The 18,566-nt window shown below is 34.8% G+C and overlaps 1 protein-coding gene across 13 annotated transcripts in view; it reads left to right on the top strand.

Moving 5' to 3' along the window:
• The window catches only part of KMT2C (lysine methyltransferase 2C), a 357,676-nt gene that overhangs the window by 264,146 nt on the left and 74,964 nt on the right, over positions 1-18,566 (top strand). For all 13 annotated transcript variants that reach the window (XM_071215365.1, XM_058298034.2, XM_071215363.1 and 10 more), the window contains exons 22-26: positions 145-210; positions 1,128-1,340; positions 12,785-12,910; positions 15,474-15,593; positions 17,605-17,735. In XM_071215365.1, the coding sequence (XP_071071466.1) occupies positions 145-210; positions 1,128-1,340; positions 12,785-12,910; positions 15,474-15,593; positions 17,605-17,735 (656 nt within the window). The remainder of the gene's footprint in view (positions 1-144; positions 211-1,127; positions 1,341-12,784; positions 12,911-15,473; positions 15,594-17,604; positions 17,736-18,566) is intronic.

The following is an 18,566-nucleotide window of genomic DNA, read 5'->3' as shown; positions in this document are numbered from 1 at the left end:
TGTTTTAATGGCACCACTTAACCATATTTAGAGTTGAAGCATTTATTTCAATGAAATGGGTATGGAAATGGAAATAATCATATGTAAATCTTTAAAAACACATTGCTTCAGAAAAAATTACTCAAATTTTTTTTTTCATTTCAGTGCCTTCCTCAGACTGCTGTGAATCATCACTTGTAGCACAAATTGTCACAAAAGTAAAAGAGCTAGGTAAAATCTGAAATGCTTTCTTAACTACTCTTTGCAAAAAGCATATAAATGTTTAATTTTTATATAACTGATATGTAACATGTACATGAAACATGTCTTAGTTATGTGGGTCTTCAGTCCATATTCCCGAATGTTGGTAATCATTAATTCTCTAATTGATATATTAAATGTTGTCTTAATTTCAGTAATTTTCACAAAAACAGCTCTCTGAATAAACATTAATGCTGTACTTTGGTTTCATTGATATATTAGTGTGCTTTATCACTTAGCAGAAAATCAGGCCTTGTTAGTAAACCATACAGATTCCTTTAGAATCTCTCACTGTCATTTCTGTAATAGATTAGTATGCAGTGATTAAATGTAATACCTAAAATCATTCTTTTGCCTACTTGTATTTGACATTATCTGATGCAAAAGCATTCAGATAGCATAGAAATTGTTCTAATGAATAGCATTTTTGAGCATTTAAAATTAAAACCTGCAGCACTTCTACTTATTAATTACCTCTTCCCAAAAGTGATTATAGTGATACTTTGGTTTCCAAATGAATTCTGGAGTATTCTTGTTTTTCACCTTTTAGTCTGAGAGGAGACTCTAGGAAAGGGCTATAGTAGAATAGCTGAAGCATTGCTTTTAGCTTCAGTGCTTTCTTCCTAAATTCTTATGTTGATACATTAAAATAGAAATGCCAGGAAGACATTTTAAAAAGTACATAATATTTCTGCCTGTCATCCAGAAAGTTCGGCAAGTTAGTATTTGTTTTAAATGGACACCATTAAGTTAGTTTTTCATTTCATAGATAACTGCTTTAGAAAAGCACATTCCCCTAATAGGAGTATTTTGAAATGGTAATCAGTTTATTAGTCAATTTTAAAATGTAAGTTTAATTTGCATCCTTGGGATTCTATAATTTTTAGATCCACCCAAGACCTACACCCAGGATGGTGTTTGTTTGACCGAATCAGGGATGAGTCAATTACAGAGCCTCACAGTTACAGTTCCAAGAAGAAAACGGTCAAAACCAAAGTTGAAATTGAAGATTATAAATCAGAATAGTGTGGCTGTCCTTCAGACCCCTCCAGACATCCAATCAGAGCATTCAAGGGATGGTGAAATGGATGATAGCAGAGGTAATACTAATTTATTTTCCATGGAATATGTTTGCAAGAGTGGAAGCACATAATAGCTTTTAAAATATGTATAGCTTATCTAAGAGTAAATTATACTGACTTAGATAACCCTTGATGTGACAATTATCCTTTCTAAGTGAATAGTCTTCTTGGACCTTGCCTTTTCAGGTTCTCTTCCTTTCATGTATCCTCTTAGAACAGACCTACCTTACAGAAATCTCCAGGAGCACCATATCTTTAAGGATCACAGGTGGGGAAATTCAGAGGGCTTGACTGTAGTTTGTTAGATATCAGCATAAACCTTTTCAGATGCTGTGATCTTGGATACCAAGTTTATCAGAGTTGAAATTTTCCAATTTTAATAGTAGGATATAACAAAAGGTTTCAAAATGTCTTTTGTTGTTAACAATTAAGGGGTTTTGCTGATTTAAAGGATAAATTTCATGTAATCTCATGCTGTTCTTCAAATAAAAGATGATGAGGGTGAAATTAGTATTGCTTGCAAGAAATAGAGAAAAGTATTTTACATAAAGTACTCAATTTGATTGTGAAATAAACCTAAATAAGTTAAAGTAGAACCTAATCTATATGTTTTAGAATTATAGAAATTATTATTAATCTTCAACTATAAATTAATATCAAAGGTTTCAGTAAACCTTGATAAACCATAAACTATAAACCATCTGTTTATAAACCTTTTCATGATCAGAATAAATATGTTTTAGATGAAAAAATAATTTTAGTAGTAAGATTCTTTGCATATCTACAAAGATGATCGCTATAGGCTTATTTATTTTTAGAGTAATTTCTTTTCAGCTGATCTAGAAATAAATTATTATTTTTGTTTCATGACATCTTATTCAACACTATTTGTGAATGCTTACTGAATGCCAGATGTTGGGGGTCATAATAGTAAACAAAGCAGGCAAAATTCTCTGCTCATGGAGCCTATATATCTATCTGTACACACATACACACACACACACACATATCAGAGAAGTTATGGGTTTACAGAACAATTATACATAAAATACAGAATTCTCATGTACCACCCTTTTATTATCTTGCATAGGTGTCATGCATTTGTTATAATTGAGAAAAGTACATTTTTATAATTATACTATGAACTATAGCCCATGGTTAAACTTAGGGTTCTGTGTGGAATGCAGTTCAACTCTGAATTTGCTTATTCTAATCATTTTGTACCAGTGAGATCATACAACATTTGTCCTTTTTTGCTTATCTCACTCAGCATAATTTCTTCAGGGTTCATCCATGTCACATGTATTCCTATCTTCATTCCTTTTTTCAGCTGAATAATATTCCGTTGGGAGTGGATGTGGCTCAAGCAGTTGAGTGCCCACCTCCCACATGAGAGGTCCTGGGTTCAGTTCCCAGTGCCTCTTTTAAAAAAATACAAAAACCAGCAAGCAAAACAAATGAAAAAACCAATTCAGGGAAGCCAATGTGGCTCAGTGATTGAGTGCTGGCTTCCCACATACTAGGTCCTGGGTTCAATCCCCGGCCCCCAGTACCTCAAAAAAAAAAAAAAAAATTCCATTGCATGTATATACGATATTTTATTTATCCATCCTTTGATTGATGGGCACTTCGATTGCTTCCATCTTTTGGCAGTTTCGAATAATACTGCTATGAGCATCAGTACACAAACATCTGTTTGAGTCCATGCTTTCAGTTCTTTTTGGATATATACCTAGAAGTGGGATTGCCTGCTCATATGAAAATTCTGTACTTTCTGAAGGACCACCAAACGTCTTCCACAGTGGTTATATCATTTTTCATTCCCACCAGCAGTGATTAAGTTCTTGTTTCTCTGCGTCCTCTCCAATGCTTGTAATATTCTGTTTATTTTAATAGTAGCCATTTTAGTAGGTATGAAATGGTTTCTCCTTGTGGTATTGATTCTCATTTCCCTGTGGCTAATGATGTTGAGCACCTTTTTATGTGCTTTCTGGCCATTTGCCTATCTTCTTTGGAGACTTGTCTATTCAAGTCTTTTGCCATTTATTAATCGGGCTGTTTGTCTTTATGTTGTGAAGTTGAAGGATTTCTTTATATATTCAGGATAATAAGCCTTTATTGGTTGTGTGGTTTCCAGATATTTTCTCCTGTTGAGTAGGTTATTGTTTTACTTTCAAGGTAAAGTCCTTGAGGCACAAAAGTTTTTAATTGTGATAAGGCCCCATTTATCTATTTTTTATTTTGTTGCTTGTGCTTTGGGTATAAAGTCTAAGAAACCATTGCCTAACAGAAGGCCCTGATGATGCTTCCTGAGTTTTCTCCTAGGAGTTTGACAGTTTTGACTCTTATATTTAGGTTTTAATTCATTTGAGTTAGTTTTTTAATAAGGTGTGAGGTAGAGAACCTCCTTCGTTCTTTTGCAAATGGAAATCCAGCACCGTTTTTTTTTTTCCAGCACCATTTTTTGAAGAGACTTTTTTTTCTCAATTGAATGATTTTTGCTAGAGTTTAATTCTGATGTTAGGAGATAAGAGTATAAAAAAACATGGTAAATAAGGTTATGCTGTGTTTGATATTGTGAAAAGAAAATTGAACAGGGTAAAGAGAATTGAAAGTGAACATGTGGTAAAAGAGTAAAATGAAATGGGATATTCAAGCAGGCTTCATTGAGATGGTAGTGTTTGAGCATAGACTTTAAAAGCTGTATGAGTGAGCCATCTGATTATCTTGTTAAAAGCATTCCAGATAGCAAGAAAGCCTGTGCATAGGCCATGGGTGGGAGTGTGCCTAGCATGTTTGAGAAATGTTGTGTGTCAAGAAAAGTAGGGGGTAGAATAGTAGTTGGTTAGATCATAGAGGTGAGGCGATCAGGGCTGGCTCAGTAGATGTCAGGACCATGAGAAGGACTTAAGCAGTTTGATTTACTGCGGTGTAATGGGAAGTCATGGGTGATTTCTGGAGAAAAGGGTGGCATGATCTGATATATGTTTTCAAAGGAACACTCTGCTCTGATGTAAATGAACTGTCAAGAGTTGTGGCAAATAGATCTGTTAGGAGGCTATTGCAGTGTAGTCCAAATGTGAGATCATAGTGACTTGGAAAGGATATGTCTTTTGTATGTGTAATTTATTATTTATGTTTTGTATGTATAATTTATCTTTTATTCCTCACATTTTTTAACAAATCAATTTTATTGATACATATTAATAAAGCATACATTTTATCCAAAGTATACAGTCAATCCAAAGTGTAAAATCAACGGTATTTGGTATAATCACATAGTTGTGCATTCATCATTTCAGTCATTATTAGAGCATTTTCATTATTTCAGTAATAATAATAGTAATAAAAAACATTTCTTTTGTGTATTATGTTGGGTCAGTGGTTGGGAGAAAAGTTTTTCCATGCTTATATATAAATAAGGTTCAAATAACTGTTGAATAGAGAACTTGATTTTGAAATTTTAAGTGGTTCAGGTCTTGTGGCGCGAGTCTGTATACCTAGGAGGAATTGCTCTAGATTGGTATTACCCAGAATGAGCTGAAGAATCCTAGTTTCTGAGGATTTAAGTGGTGTTTGTTGTCTGAAAAAAAGATTCCCATTATCCTTGAATTTGGGAAATTCTGCATTTCACAAAATTTGAAAGGCTTCTTGAAAGTATACATTATTTCCCAAATCGTGAGATCATAGAACCTTTTTAAAAACAAAATAAAAAGGAACCTCAGAAGGTTTTTGCCCTGACTAGTGTTCTGTGGAACACCACTAGTTGAAAATGGTATATGTTATTCCACACTATGAGAAATGGTGCCATATTTTGTTTTTATATTTCCCTGTTGACTCTTATGAGGGTATAAGAAAATAAATTGAAACACAGATTATACTTGTTTTCTTTCCTTTTACCTGATAAAATAACCCATCTTTGATTGTATTACTGAATCTGTCCTTATTTTTACTGAGTATCTCCTATGAATGAATATGAAAAGTGATTGTTATTTAGGGAGTTAGATGTTGAACATGTTCATTAAAAAAATTTTAGAGTTTAAGGAATTAAATGGAAGTAATTCCCCTGCCTAATCCCTCATGATCATATATGTATCAAAATCTCAAATCCTTTGTGGAAAAAGGGTATTTTCTTTAGGCATGAGTTGTGTGTGTGTGTGTGATCTTTTTTTTTCTTTTTTCTTTTTTCTTTTGCATCCCTGGGTAGGCACGAATCTGGGGATATAATTTTAATTCATGTTGTTTGAAGACCATTAGTGCCTTTCCATTTTTGCTGAATAAAAATTCTTTTTTTAATCAAGTATCAGCAGACTTTACTATCCTGAGTCTATATATAACTATATGCTTAAATCAGTTTTATGGCCTTAATTAAATATGCCTGTTCAGGAAGAAATATAGGAAAAGACCTTAAGAATAACTGTCGTCACTACCTCTTTTAAGTTAAGCTGGAATTCCCAACAAAACACTCCTCTTTGAAAGTGCCCATTTTTCTGTACCAAACCTAAAATTTGCTCAGTTTTAGACTTTCACTACCATGTTTTGATCATGTGTCAGTGCTCTATAAGAAGCATTATAGAACAGTTCAATGTTCAAACCTGCTCTAAATGTTCTTAGAGAAATTGTTTGAGTTTTCTGTTACTTAGTCTTCTCATTTAAAAAATATGCACAAAAGAACCAACCTTATTAGGGTAGTTGGGATGATATTAAGAAAAAACATGTTAGGCATTTAGCATGATGCTTTGCATATCTGATATACACAGTGAATGTTAGCTTTTGTAATAACTAGTGTAGAATAAATATTTCACAATTAACTTTTCTGTATCTGACAGATATGGGAATAAAATTCCAAGTTATTGTTTTATATGTGATGTAAGTTACCTTTATGTATGTAAAAGGAATTATGCTTTCGTTTGTTTAAAAGAACTCTTGAGGATATGTCTGCCAGAATTATTCTCTGTACTGAATGTTTTCTTTCTTTCTTTTCATTTTGGAAGCTGTAGAATAATTGTAATGAAGGAACATGTAAATTCTTTCCCCTGTGTTATAAAGTCATATCTGAGGCTTTACTTTATTAAAACAAAGTAGGGAGAGTGCAGCTATGGACTAAAGTAGACTTATTGTTCTAGTAATGGAAGAACTTGTGGCATTGATGTAGAGATGGTAGTTACCAGGAGTTCTGGAGGGAGGGAGAGGGAAGAGTGACTGTAACATGGGGCATTTTTGAGACATTGGAATCATTCTCCATGATAATACAGTGATGGATAAAGGCCATTATACATCTTGTCAAGACCTATGGAGTTGTGCAGTGCAAAATGTAAAACAGTTCGTAATCTGTAGACCATGCTTAGTGGCAGTGCTTCAATATGTGTTCATTAGTTATGACAGATGTGCCACACTGATGAAAAATGTTGTTGGTGAGGAGTGTATTTGGGAGGAGGGTGGGGTATGTGGGAGTCCCCTGTATTTTTTATGTAATATTTTCTGTGATGTAAAGCTCCTTTACATATAAAGAAATATAATTTTTAAAAAAAGAATATATTAAGAAGAGACAGGATGATTTTTAAATTAAATTTTGAAAAGTATTAAATGGTAGAAGTGATGGGCAAATGTGTAGCTTCCCACCTGTAAATGATTGGTCTCTGTATGTATCTATGAAGTCCAAATTAACTTATGATATTCCTGAAATATTGCAGCCACATTGCTGATACTTTGTTGATTTTTTTTAACCATTCTGATCAGTGTTTCTTTTAAGAAAGTAAGTCATAAATGATTACCTTACCATACCAGAAACAAATTTATTATTCAATAAAATCAGGCTTCTTTCTAGTTCCCCTACTGGTGTCTGGAAAACATATAGTGCAAAAAAAGATTCTCCAATCAAAAAACAAAAACTGTTTCTCAAGAGTGAGAACATAGTCCCTTCTCTCCTCTTGTACTCTCACCACCCTTTTTCTCTATTGCTGGTCCCAACATAAACTATCACAGTGCAAGGCGTTATTTGACAGTGTTAGAATAGGATTGCACTTGGGCTCCAGCAGTCAAGGGAGTATGTTGAGTAGAGTCTGGTGGAGGAATGCTTTTAGGTAACTGTAGAAAAGAGGAAAAAAGAGATAACCTATCACCTGGTGAAGGTGGCTGCTTCCTTATGGCTTATTATCTCCATTAATTTAAGGTTAATTCCCTCAATTTTTAAAATTTGAGTTTTGGACAAGTTATACAGTCTCATGGTTTAAAATCATAAAATAATGAAAGTGTAAACAGTGAAAAGCCTCCTTTCCCCTGTATGTATATCCTCAGTTCTCCAGAAGTAACTACTTTCTTGTGTATCCTTCGAGAGTTTTATGCATATACAAACAAATGCATATATCTTTTCTCCCTCCGTTTTGTTGTAATATTCTTTTCCTTGCCTTTCTATGGCTCTTCATTTTTTATGGCTGCAAATATTCCTTTGTATAGATGTAAGGAACTTTATTTTACCAGTTCCTTCCCCTTTTTATAGACCTTTGGATTTTTTCTGGTGTTTTACTACTAATGTTATAAGGAATGACCTGGTGCATTTAAAATTTATTCCATATGTGGGTCTGGAGGATGGGTTTCTTGCTGAATCAAAGAGTATGGTATGGGTATTTGTAACGTATTTTGGTGGATAGGGTCAATTTTTAAAAATAGATAGTACTTGTACATGAGATAAAAAATACAAAGGATTCAAAACAACAAAAAAGTTAGTTTCCTCCTGGCCCCATGATTCCATTCCTGGAGAGAACCATGGTTACATGTGTTGCTTTCCAGAGATTATTTATACATAAATATAAATTTATGAATTTATGAACTTTTCATACTTGGGCAATATGGTATATATCCCTTCAAGATGTTGGTTTAAAAAGACCTTAGCCTTCAGAGCCACCATTCCTTTACATATATTTAATACCTTTTATCTCAACAATTAGACTCGCTGGTATCATTCAGTAAAAGTGTTTCTACTGGCTTTCCCTATATGCTGTTTAGAGGGAAAAGTGGTCTTGTATACTTGATCCCATGCTGTCTTAGGCCACAATTTTAAAACATGATTAATTTTGGAATTCCTTCTTCAACATTATTTTAGAGATTATCTTCTGTTCTCTCCTGGGTTCAATCTGTTTTCTGTGATTTCATGCATTTTTCTCTTGTTTTGCTGCCTCATTTTGGTGGTGCATATTTTCCACACATTCCCAAGAGAGAATGGATGTGAGGAAAATTTGGGGGGAATTATTCACTTCTTATTTACCTTCCTACCTGAATGATATTTCCAGGTAGGGAAATTTTCCTTCAGCTATTTGAAGTCACTGATCCATTGGATGTTTTTCCATCTATTTTGTCAGTTACTCTGTGATCCCTTTCAATCCGGCTATATCAATTTTCAAGAGCTTTCTTTCCTTTCTTTGACTGTTCCTTTTTGTAAAGCATCTAGTTCTAGCTTCATGGATGGTCCAGCTTATGTTTGAACATCTTAATATTTTTTCTTCATACATTGTCTGCTAATCCCATGTTGCTTTTTATATTTGCGTAGGTCTCTATCTTTCATGTTAAATAGGCTTTATTAGATAATCCTGATTGCCCATGCATGATTAAAAGTGAAGAACTAAAAATAAAGTTAAGATGAATATAGCCTGATGATCTTTTCAACTTAAAAAATAAATTGAGGGGTTGAAAATGATGGAAAAGCTTTAATTATGTAGGTTATACTTATTGACGCTAAGCTTTGTTGTATGGTGATCTGTGTTGACCATTTGTGGAATTCTCTAGTTATCAATATCTTTATTTTTTTTTTTTTTTAAGATTTATTTTTTATTTATTTCTCTCCCCCCCCCCCCCCCCAAGCTGTCTGCTCTCTCTGTCCATTCTCTGTGTATTCTTTTGTGACCGCTTCTATCCTTATCAGCAGCACCGGAAATCTGTGTTTGTTTCTTTTTTTTTTTTTTTAAGATTTTATTTTATTTATTTCTCTCCCCTTCCCCCCCACCCCGGTTGTCTGTTCTCTGTGTCTATTTGCTGCGTCTTTGTCTGCTCCTTTTGTTGCCAGCGGCACAGGAATCTGTGTTTCTTTTTGTTGAGTCATCTTGTGTCAGCTCTCCGTGTGTGCGGCGCCATTCTTGGACAGGCTGCACTTTCTTTTGCGCTGGGCAGCTCTCCTAATGGGGTGCACTCCTTGCGCATGGGGCTCCCCTACGGGGGGACACCCCTGCATGGCAGGGCACTCCTTGGGCACATCAGCACTGCACATGGGCCAGCTCCACACAGGTCAAGTTGGCCCGGGGTTTGAACCGCGGACCTCCCATGTGGTAGACAGATGCCCTAACCACTAGGCCAAGTCCACTTCCCTAGGCTGCACTTTCTTTCGCACTGGTCGGCTCTCCTTATGGGTCGCACTCCTTGTGCGTGGGGCTCCCCTACGCAGGGGAGACCCCTGCGTGGCAGGGCACTCCTTGCACTTATCAGTGCTGCGCATGGGCCAGCTCCACATGGGTCAGGGAGGTCTGGGGTTTGAACCGTGGACCTCCCATGTGGTAGGCGGATGCCCTAATTTTTGGGCCAAGTCCGCTTCCCATCAGTATCTTTAAATGTTTCCCTTGGACTGGTTGGGTCCCTGGAAAAATCTTTTCAAATGTCTTGCTTGAACGGTTGAGGTCTAGTTATTGGCTCTGGGACTTTAATAGGGAAAGAGGCTGAGAGTTGAGGTCATCATCATTTAGCATGCCTATAATCACATGATCCCTCTGTTTTTAGACCATTACCCAGATTTTGTTGATTTTCTGGAGGTATTCCAAGAGCCCTTGGAGCAGCAACCTCCCAATATTGTAAAGTTGGAAAGAGCATCTAGGAAATATTACTTCTTTAGTTAATATAAATATAAAGTTCTCTTTCTCTTAACTTCTTCCTACCCATTTCTAGAGGCACTTAGTTAAGCCAGTTCCTCGGCTGTTTTAAGTTGGATTTTTCCCCCGTCAGTTCTTTCAATTCTCTACTGGGAATTTGCATTTGCTAAGACAGTTACCATTCACCTTTCTGCTTCCCCTTCCACAGTTGTGGCTTTTCTCCTTTCCTGTTTTCAGTCTTTGTGGGTGAATCTTTTAAAAATAATTCACCTCACTGCATTTTTGGTAGGGTTTTGGGAGTGAAGTTAAATTCTTGAATTTATGCTACCATCCTAACTCATAATCCCCTCATTAATTTTTAGGTGGATTTATTTGAAGGTAAACAATTAGTATTTTGTCATAGTTGGTGCTTGATAAGTTTCAGTAAGTAAACATTTGTTTTCACAGCTTAGTCATAGCTATATAGAGCAGTCATTGGCCTGAGATACGGACCTAATAATATCAACAAAAGAGGGTAATATTCAGGGTATTAAAGAAATATATAATATTTAGAATAGTGAATAAAAAAATAAAAGACTTAAAAATTTAATCATAAAGTATATGTGATAAATTTGTCCTTTTCTACAGCATGAAGTATATATAAGTTGCAAAAGTTTGATTACCATAGTGTTAAAGATTTATTTTTTTTATATTTCTCTTCCCTTCCCTCCTCTGCCCGCCCCGCAGTTGTCTGCTCTCTATGTCCATTCTCTGTGTGTTCTTCTGTGACCGCTTTTATCCTTACCAGCGGCACCGGGAATCTGTGTTTCTTTTTGTTGCCTCATCTTGTTGTGTCAGCTCTCCGTGTGTGAGGCACCATTCTTGGGCAGGCTGCACTTTCTTTCACGCTGGGCGGCTCTCCTTATGAGGCGCACTCCTTGCGCGTGGGCCTCCCCTATGCGGGGGACACTCCTGTGTGGCACGGCACTCCTTGCGCGCATTAGCGCTGTGCGTGGGCCAGCTCCACACAGGTCAAGGAGGCCCGCGGTTTGAACTGCGGACCTCCCATGTGGTAGGCAGACACCTTATCCGTTGGGCCAAGTCCGCTTCCCACCATAGTATTAAAATAGCATTCTCTGAGGACTGTTTGTATGTAATACTTAATTTCATTCTTCATTCAGTGAAATATTTATTGAGCACCCATTAGGTACCATGCTGAGGATGTAGATGTCAATAAGAAAGTCTTACCACCTGTTCTCTTGGAGAATATAGGCAAGCTCTCAGGGAAACAAACATTAGAGAACCCATTAAATGAAGCATAATATTATTGTATAAGAACCTATAACTATGGGGCACAAACTTGTCTAGACAGGAATTCTTTAAGAAAGTGATGGTTTGGAATAAATCTTGAAAGATGAGTTGGTACAAGGCAGAGATTAGAGAGATAGTAGAAGAAAAGCTTGATGCATTCAGAGAAGTAAATATGGTTCACTATGGCTGGAGTGATATGAATCTGGAGACTTTACAAGAGACTTATTATGGGCCTTAAAAATTGAAATTTATTTTGAGGCCTCTGAGAATACATGAAAGGATTTTAAGAAGAAAACTATACTTATTTATAGAAAGCTCATTTAGGCTCCAATTTAAAGAACTGATTAGAGAGGGGTAAGCCTGGAAACAAGGATGCTAGATAGGAGGGTATTGCAGTAAACTCTCCGGGAGATTAGAGTGAGATAGTAGGAGGGAGGATGAAATGATTTTGGGAGATATTCCAGAAGAAAAGAGATTAGGATTTATCAAGACTATATTAGAGTAGATGTAGCTCAAGCAGTTGAATGCCGACCTCCCACATGGGAAGTCCTGGGTTTGGTTCCTGGTGCCTCCTAAAAAAACAGAAACAAGCAACAAGCAAAAGAGACATAAAAACCAACTCGGGGAGGCCTATGTGGCTCAGTGGTTGAGTGCCAGCTTTCCACATACGAGGTCCCAGGTTCAATCCCCAGTCCTGATACCTTAAAAAAAAAAAAAAAAAAGGATGAGTTAGACAGGAAGGCAGCTACCAGTTCAAAATTGAATTAAGAAACCCATGGGAATGCTCCCAGGGTTTTAGTTTCTCTAGGGTAGATATAAATGCTTTTTAAATAATAATAGGTAACACCTATAAAAGGAGAAGGTTTATCTTAAATTAGTTTATTTTTGGTATAGAGTTTTTAGTACCTATGTAATATCCAATTACGGTTATAGTTAGAGCTCAGAAGAGAGTTCTAGGCTAGAGAGACAGCTTTGGGGTCCCGAGTCTCAGACATGAATAAAAGCAAAGGACTGATTTGTTAAGTACACATTGATTTATAGTGGTCTTTTTGAGCTGTGCGTGTGTGTTTTCCGCTTCCTTAATTCTGAAGTTCCATTTTCGAAGAACTCTGCATTAAGCAGCTTGATTTCTAAAACAGTTGGACCATTTTAAATCTCTTTCTATACTTTCCCTACCAACTGGGCTGCACAATTAGAATAGCTAAGTGACCACTTTGCTTTTTGTTTTCTTTTTATATAGGAATTATGTATTTTCCTTTTATATAGGAATTATGTGTTTATGTTTTCCAATTTTTTTCCTATACATTTACTGTTTTCCAGAAGGAGAACTGGATTGTGATGGAAAATCAGAATCTAGTCCTGAGCGGGAAGCTGTGGATGATGAAACTAAGGGAGTAGAAGGAACAGAGGGTGTCAAAAAAAGAAAAAGGAAACCATACAGACCAGGTATAGGCCTGAACTAGATATTTAAATATAAGCAAAACTTGGTTTTATTTTTTAAGAAAAATAAAATATAGGATTCCAATTATAATTAAATAATCAGGATTAAATATAGCATTTTAACTTTCTGAATTAAAACTTGTGGGTATAAAGAAGTGAGTTGATTTAATATGCTTTTTATCTGACAAATTCCTTAACCTGAGTATGTTAAAACTTCATAATAAATTATTTAATGTCTTAACCCAGATGTTATTAACCATTTTATTAAATGCTTTATTCAGTTGGTTTTTATCTATACTTTTGACTTTTGGAGCCATTTATAGATTTCTCATTGCTGAGTAATTCAGTAACTCTTTTCATTTTCTGCACTCAGTTTCTGATATAGATGTGTTTTTAAAAAACTTACGTCAGTGGTTATACAGGAATGCCGGTAGGTGCACAGTATTAAGGTGAAAAAAGATGGGGAGCCTAATGTCTCCTAGAATTTATAATCTAGTTATTACTGTGGTAGGTTAAACATACACTTCTTTCCTTTTTGCCTTAGGGGTGAGAGAAAAGCTATCCTACTCGTCAAATTTTGTTTACCTTATTGGAAAAAATTATTCTGATGGTCACCATAAGGAAGTTGTAGGCTTCTTTTGGACAGTTTATTAATGTTTGGTAATTTGTTTAAAAAATATTGACTTTATTGCTTTATATGATTAGTATTGGGAAAACTGATAAAATATTAACAGGTCAAAGATGAAGTTTTGATTATTAGTATCCTTTAGGTTGGCGATCACAGGCATTTAGGAAATCTATGTATAGGTCATTATTTCATTGAGTAGAGATGCTTAGCCAAGTATTCCAAACAGCCAGTTTACCAGTTAGTGAAATATTTGAGTCAGTACAATCTTTATTCTTCCAATTGTTTTTTATATTTTATTGGCAAGAGTGAATTATTAAGTAAATCATCACTTATGACTAGCTCATACTTTACAAATTGCATGAAAAAAGAAAAAAGTTGTTCGAGTTTGTTTCTATCGCTTCCTTTTCTGTAGCTTTTGTTACCTTACAGGGTGACAATAAGGGCCAAGCAGAAGAGAGACGTAATCCTTGTATAAAATAGGAGCCAGCGACATTCTTGTATTTATCTGTTCTTTTTGTCAGTCACTTCAAAACAAAAGGAAAAAACAGAACAAACAAAGCTATACTTTTTAAAAAAACATAATAATGATGAGCCCTTTTTAGCCTCTTGTGTCTTGTCATATAATGATTGATATTACACCAATTGAACTGTATCATGTGTTAACAACATCTCAAAACACATACACATTTGGAGAAAATCTGATTTGTTTTGACTTTGGAGAGGGGGGTTGGCTAAATGAGTGCTATCTAATGAAACCATCATATAAAGCAAATACCTACTTAATAATTTATAATGGATTTTAATGATTTTCCTGAAAGTTTACTGTATGCTAGTTGTGTACATTCTGTATGCCAATCATTCCTTTAAAATAGAGTGAATTTGTTATTTCTTTTTTAAAAAAGTCCATCTAAATTCATTTTGATATGTAAGGAAGAAAGAACTTTCTGATTGCATTTGTATTCTGCTACAACTTTAAAGGTAATCTGTCCTACACATGGGCCCTATCTGTAATAAAGACCTAAAATTAGTTTCATTCGAATCATTTTGTCAAAACAACTTCATTTCCCCCTAATTATTAGATTGGACATGTTCATAACTTTTTCAGACACTGTCTAAATTGTAAATCCTTCTAGGAACTTATATCATGTTTTTTCTCTGCCTTATTTGGCAGTCATCCCCCTAATTGAGGGAAGGGTCTGTTAAGTCACAAGGTGATTTTTTAGACAACTAACAAATCACAAAAGCATTTGTGTTGACTTTGTGCCAGGTGCTTTTCTAATCACTTTATATATATTCATTTATCTTCATGACAAGGATATGAGGAGGTTTTATATATTATTCCTGTCTTACCAATGAGGGAACTGAGGAACTGAAAAGTGAAATAACTTTCCCTGAGGTAGTAACCAGAATTTGAAGCTAAGCAGTCTGAATCTAGATTCTGTGCTCTTAACCACAGAGCTCTGTGTGTCTGAAGTCCTTGGTAATATGGAATAACTAGATACAGTCCCCCTGAAGTTATATTAATTAAGGAATGTTTGGGTTATTTAGTTTCATATATAAGAATCTTACATGTTTTCTCCCTCAGCTAATCTTTAAGTAATTTGAATGATGATATGTTTTACTATTTGCTAAAATTGATTAAAAAAGCATAATTTATCCTTTAATTCTTACTCTAGTGTTGTGTAAAAGAGGAAATGCATGCAGTCTTTCTCTAATGAATTTTAATTCCTCTTTTGTAGGTGATAATGACTTGGACTTGTTTTAATTGCTTATTTTAAAACTCTACCATTTTGCATAAAAATGTGAGATTGATTTAAATTAGCCAAGATTGAATTTTGGAAATGCCTAACTATTTATGGCTAAGCATAATCTCTATTTACAGTTTAAACTATAGGGAGAAATTAATAATTTATGAGTTTACCCAATTTCTTTTTTGGATAGGTATTGGTGGATTTATGGTCCGGCAAAGAAGTCGAACTGGACAAGGGAAAACTAAAAGATCTGTGATTAGAAAAGATTCGTCAGGCTCTATTTCTGAACAATTACCTACCAGAGATGATGGTATGATACAGATTTTATTTGACTGAAACCCTTTCTCATGATGTATTTATCAGAAAGAACTATCCTAAATAATGCTACAGTTATAACGTTATTGTCTTCTATTGATCAAAGCGTTTGAGTGCCTGTAGGGGGTTCATACCTGGAAATCTCATAGTCAAGTTTGGTAAAGATATGGTTTAAATTCAGTAAATTATATTCCTGAATTTTTTTTTAAGTTACCCTTTTTCCTATATAGGAACTGAATCACTTAGTTATATAAAATACTTTCTGGTCATCTCACAAACGGCCTTTCTTTGCCTGCCTTACATTCTTAGCATAAAATTTGAAACTTTTAGTCTCTGTAGTTGAAAGTGACAGTATAGCCTGATTATGGAGGTTTTAGATGTTTAAAAAATATGAATCTCAGTTTAAAAAACTCATGCCTAAAAGATAAAAAAAAAAAAGTGACAGGCTATCCCAATTTTCAACAAAATTGTGTAGTGCTTTAGAAACACATCTTTCAATTAATACTCTTTTTTCCTTAAAGCTTAAAAAAAAAGCTAAGTCATTACCTAAGCTCTAAAGATCTTTTTTCCTTCATCTGTATCTCATCCAAACCCATCCACTGAGTTTTAATTTCACATATGATTTTTTCTTATTCTGCCTTTTTGATACTTTTTAACACTTGTAGTATTTTGTTTTGGTTTCTTTTCTTGCTCGTTCCTTATATTTTCAGTCCTCTTTTATTTCAAGGATCTAATTGATGTAGAATATAAAATATCTGAAGTCTTTGCATGTCCAAATCCTTTGTATCTGCTGACTCTGTATTCTAGTGCTTAATTTCATTGTGTGTATTGTGAAATAGATAGACAAGTTATTTTTATTTTTACTGAGAGCATATATTCTTTGGAACATTCTCTGTTTGAATTTTTTGAGGACTGAATTGAAAGTTGGTTCTTTCAGAGAAGGTTTGCATTTGTTACTGTCAGGAGCATGGGGTGCTACTGGTGCAGGGCTACTTTAAATTATATACTTAGCTTGAAGTTTTTTGGTCCACCCAAGTTGTATGAATTCAGGTTTTTGGCTTTATGTTAAGTTTATGTCATTTTTGCCCTTCTCCCCAACACCAAATTTATGACAAGCACTTTTCTTTGCTATTGGTGTTAGGCAGGGCCAGGAGAAGGCAAGTAGATGAATGTTGGGGAATGGGGCATATTTCTTGTTAAAACAACCCCTAGAGTCCTACAGAGTCCCACCTTTATGCAAGGTGCCTCTTACGGCTCTGAAAACTGCAGTTCAAAGTTACTAGATTTCAGCAAATTTCAGACAGTTTTAGTTATTTGCTTCTACGATTTCTGCTTTACCTTGTGTTTTGGTCTCTGGGGATTCTTTACTTTCTGGCTAGGTTACTGGTGGATTTTAAAAGATTACCAAAGAAAGTTCATCCAGTATTTTTTAGTGTATTTGTTTCTTCACCAATTTCATAGTCCAGAATTTAGTTTTATTTCCATTTCTCTGATTTTAAGATTGTATTTTTTATATTCATAGGTATATATTTATTATCACCATGTATATAAACTGAAACACCTAATTTGCAATAAATTCCTGAGCTGGAGATTGCTGGATTAAAGGATATATATTTTTTAAGACTTGTTGGATATTTCCAGTATACCCTACGAAAAGGTTGTAATTGCTAAATTTGAAAGTAGTGTACAAGTAGCATTTTCCCCATACTCATGAGCAGTAGGCATTTTAAAGTTTTAATAATTAGCAAATTACTGAATGGAAAAAGTTTCTGCTATGTAAGGAAATACTGATAAGGAAAGACGATAGGAATCAGATGCTAATACTAAATAGACATGAAATGAATTTTAAAATGATATTTAAAACACTAATAACCTTGCTATGAGAAAAATAGCAAAAATCTTATTTGTTTTTATGTAACTGTGTTTATGTTGATATAATGTTATCTTTGGTGGATGTCTGAAGATTTTTAAAAGCCACTTATTTATAAATATGACTATTGTTTTAGGGTGGAGTGAGCAGTTACCAGATACTCTAGTTGATGAATCTGTTTCTGTTACTGAAAGTACTGAAAAAATAAAGAAGAGATACCGCAAAAGGAAAAATAAGCTTGAAGAAACTTTCCCTGCCTATTTACAAGTAATATTTGTTTTACAATATATTTTATTGTTAGTTAATTAAGGAACTGTAAAGTGATGTACTGAGTTTTAAAAAATAGGTTTGTTGTTTTGTTCATGTTTTACTTGGTATTATTTAGTTGTCGAAAGTGCCATTTTTACTTTCCAGGTGCCATAAAAGATAACATTACCTTTTTTTGTGTTTTGATACTTTCTACAAAGTTCTTCTTTATTCTAGTTGTTTTTATTCCAACTGTTCATTCTAAGTATTATATAAGAAATTAATGAGAAGTCTTTTAGTTTTATGTGGGGAGTACTTTCGGATAGGAAGTTTTTCCAAACCAGGCACACCCCTGTATTCCCTAACCCAAAGTCCTACTGAAATTTCCTTTTTCCCATAGAGAATATGTTAGTTAATTGAAAAGATGTCTTTTTAGCAGCCAAAGTTATAGCTTAATAATAATTCTGCTTTTAGAGGCCTAGGAACCAAAGATTTCAGAGTCCTTATTTTTTTTAAGATTTTATTTATTTATTTATCCCAACCCCCTCATTGTTTGCACTCGCTGTCTGCTCTCTGTGTCCATTTGCTATGTGCTCTCAGTGTCTCTCACCTTCTCTTTAAGAGGCACCCAGAACCAAACCTGAAACCTCCCATTTGGGAGAAAGGTGCTCAATCACTTGAATAACCTCGGCTCTATCTCGTTGTCTTTCATCTTTGTGTCTTTCTTGTTGTGTCATTTTGTTGCATCAGCTCACCACACCTGCATGTCACACCAGCTCATTGTCTTGCTGGTCTTCTTCAGGAGGAACCAGGAACAGAACCAGGGACCTCTCGTGGGTTAGGCAGAGCTCA

Source organism: Dasypus novemcinctus, chromosome 5, assembly GCF_030445035.2.
Source record: "Dasypus novemcinctus isolate mDasNov1 chromosome 5, mDasNov1.1.hap2, whole genome shotgun sequence".
NCBI lineage: Eukaryota > Metazoa > Chordata > Mammalia > Cingulata > Dasypodidae > Dasypus > Dasypus novemcinctus.
The sequence above is the reverse complement of the archived record's forward strand: the minus strand, read 5'-3'. Positions and strand labels throughout refer to the sequence as shown.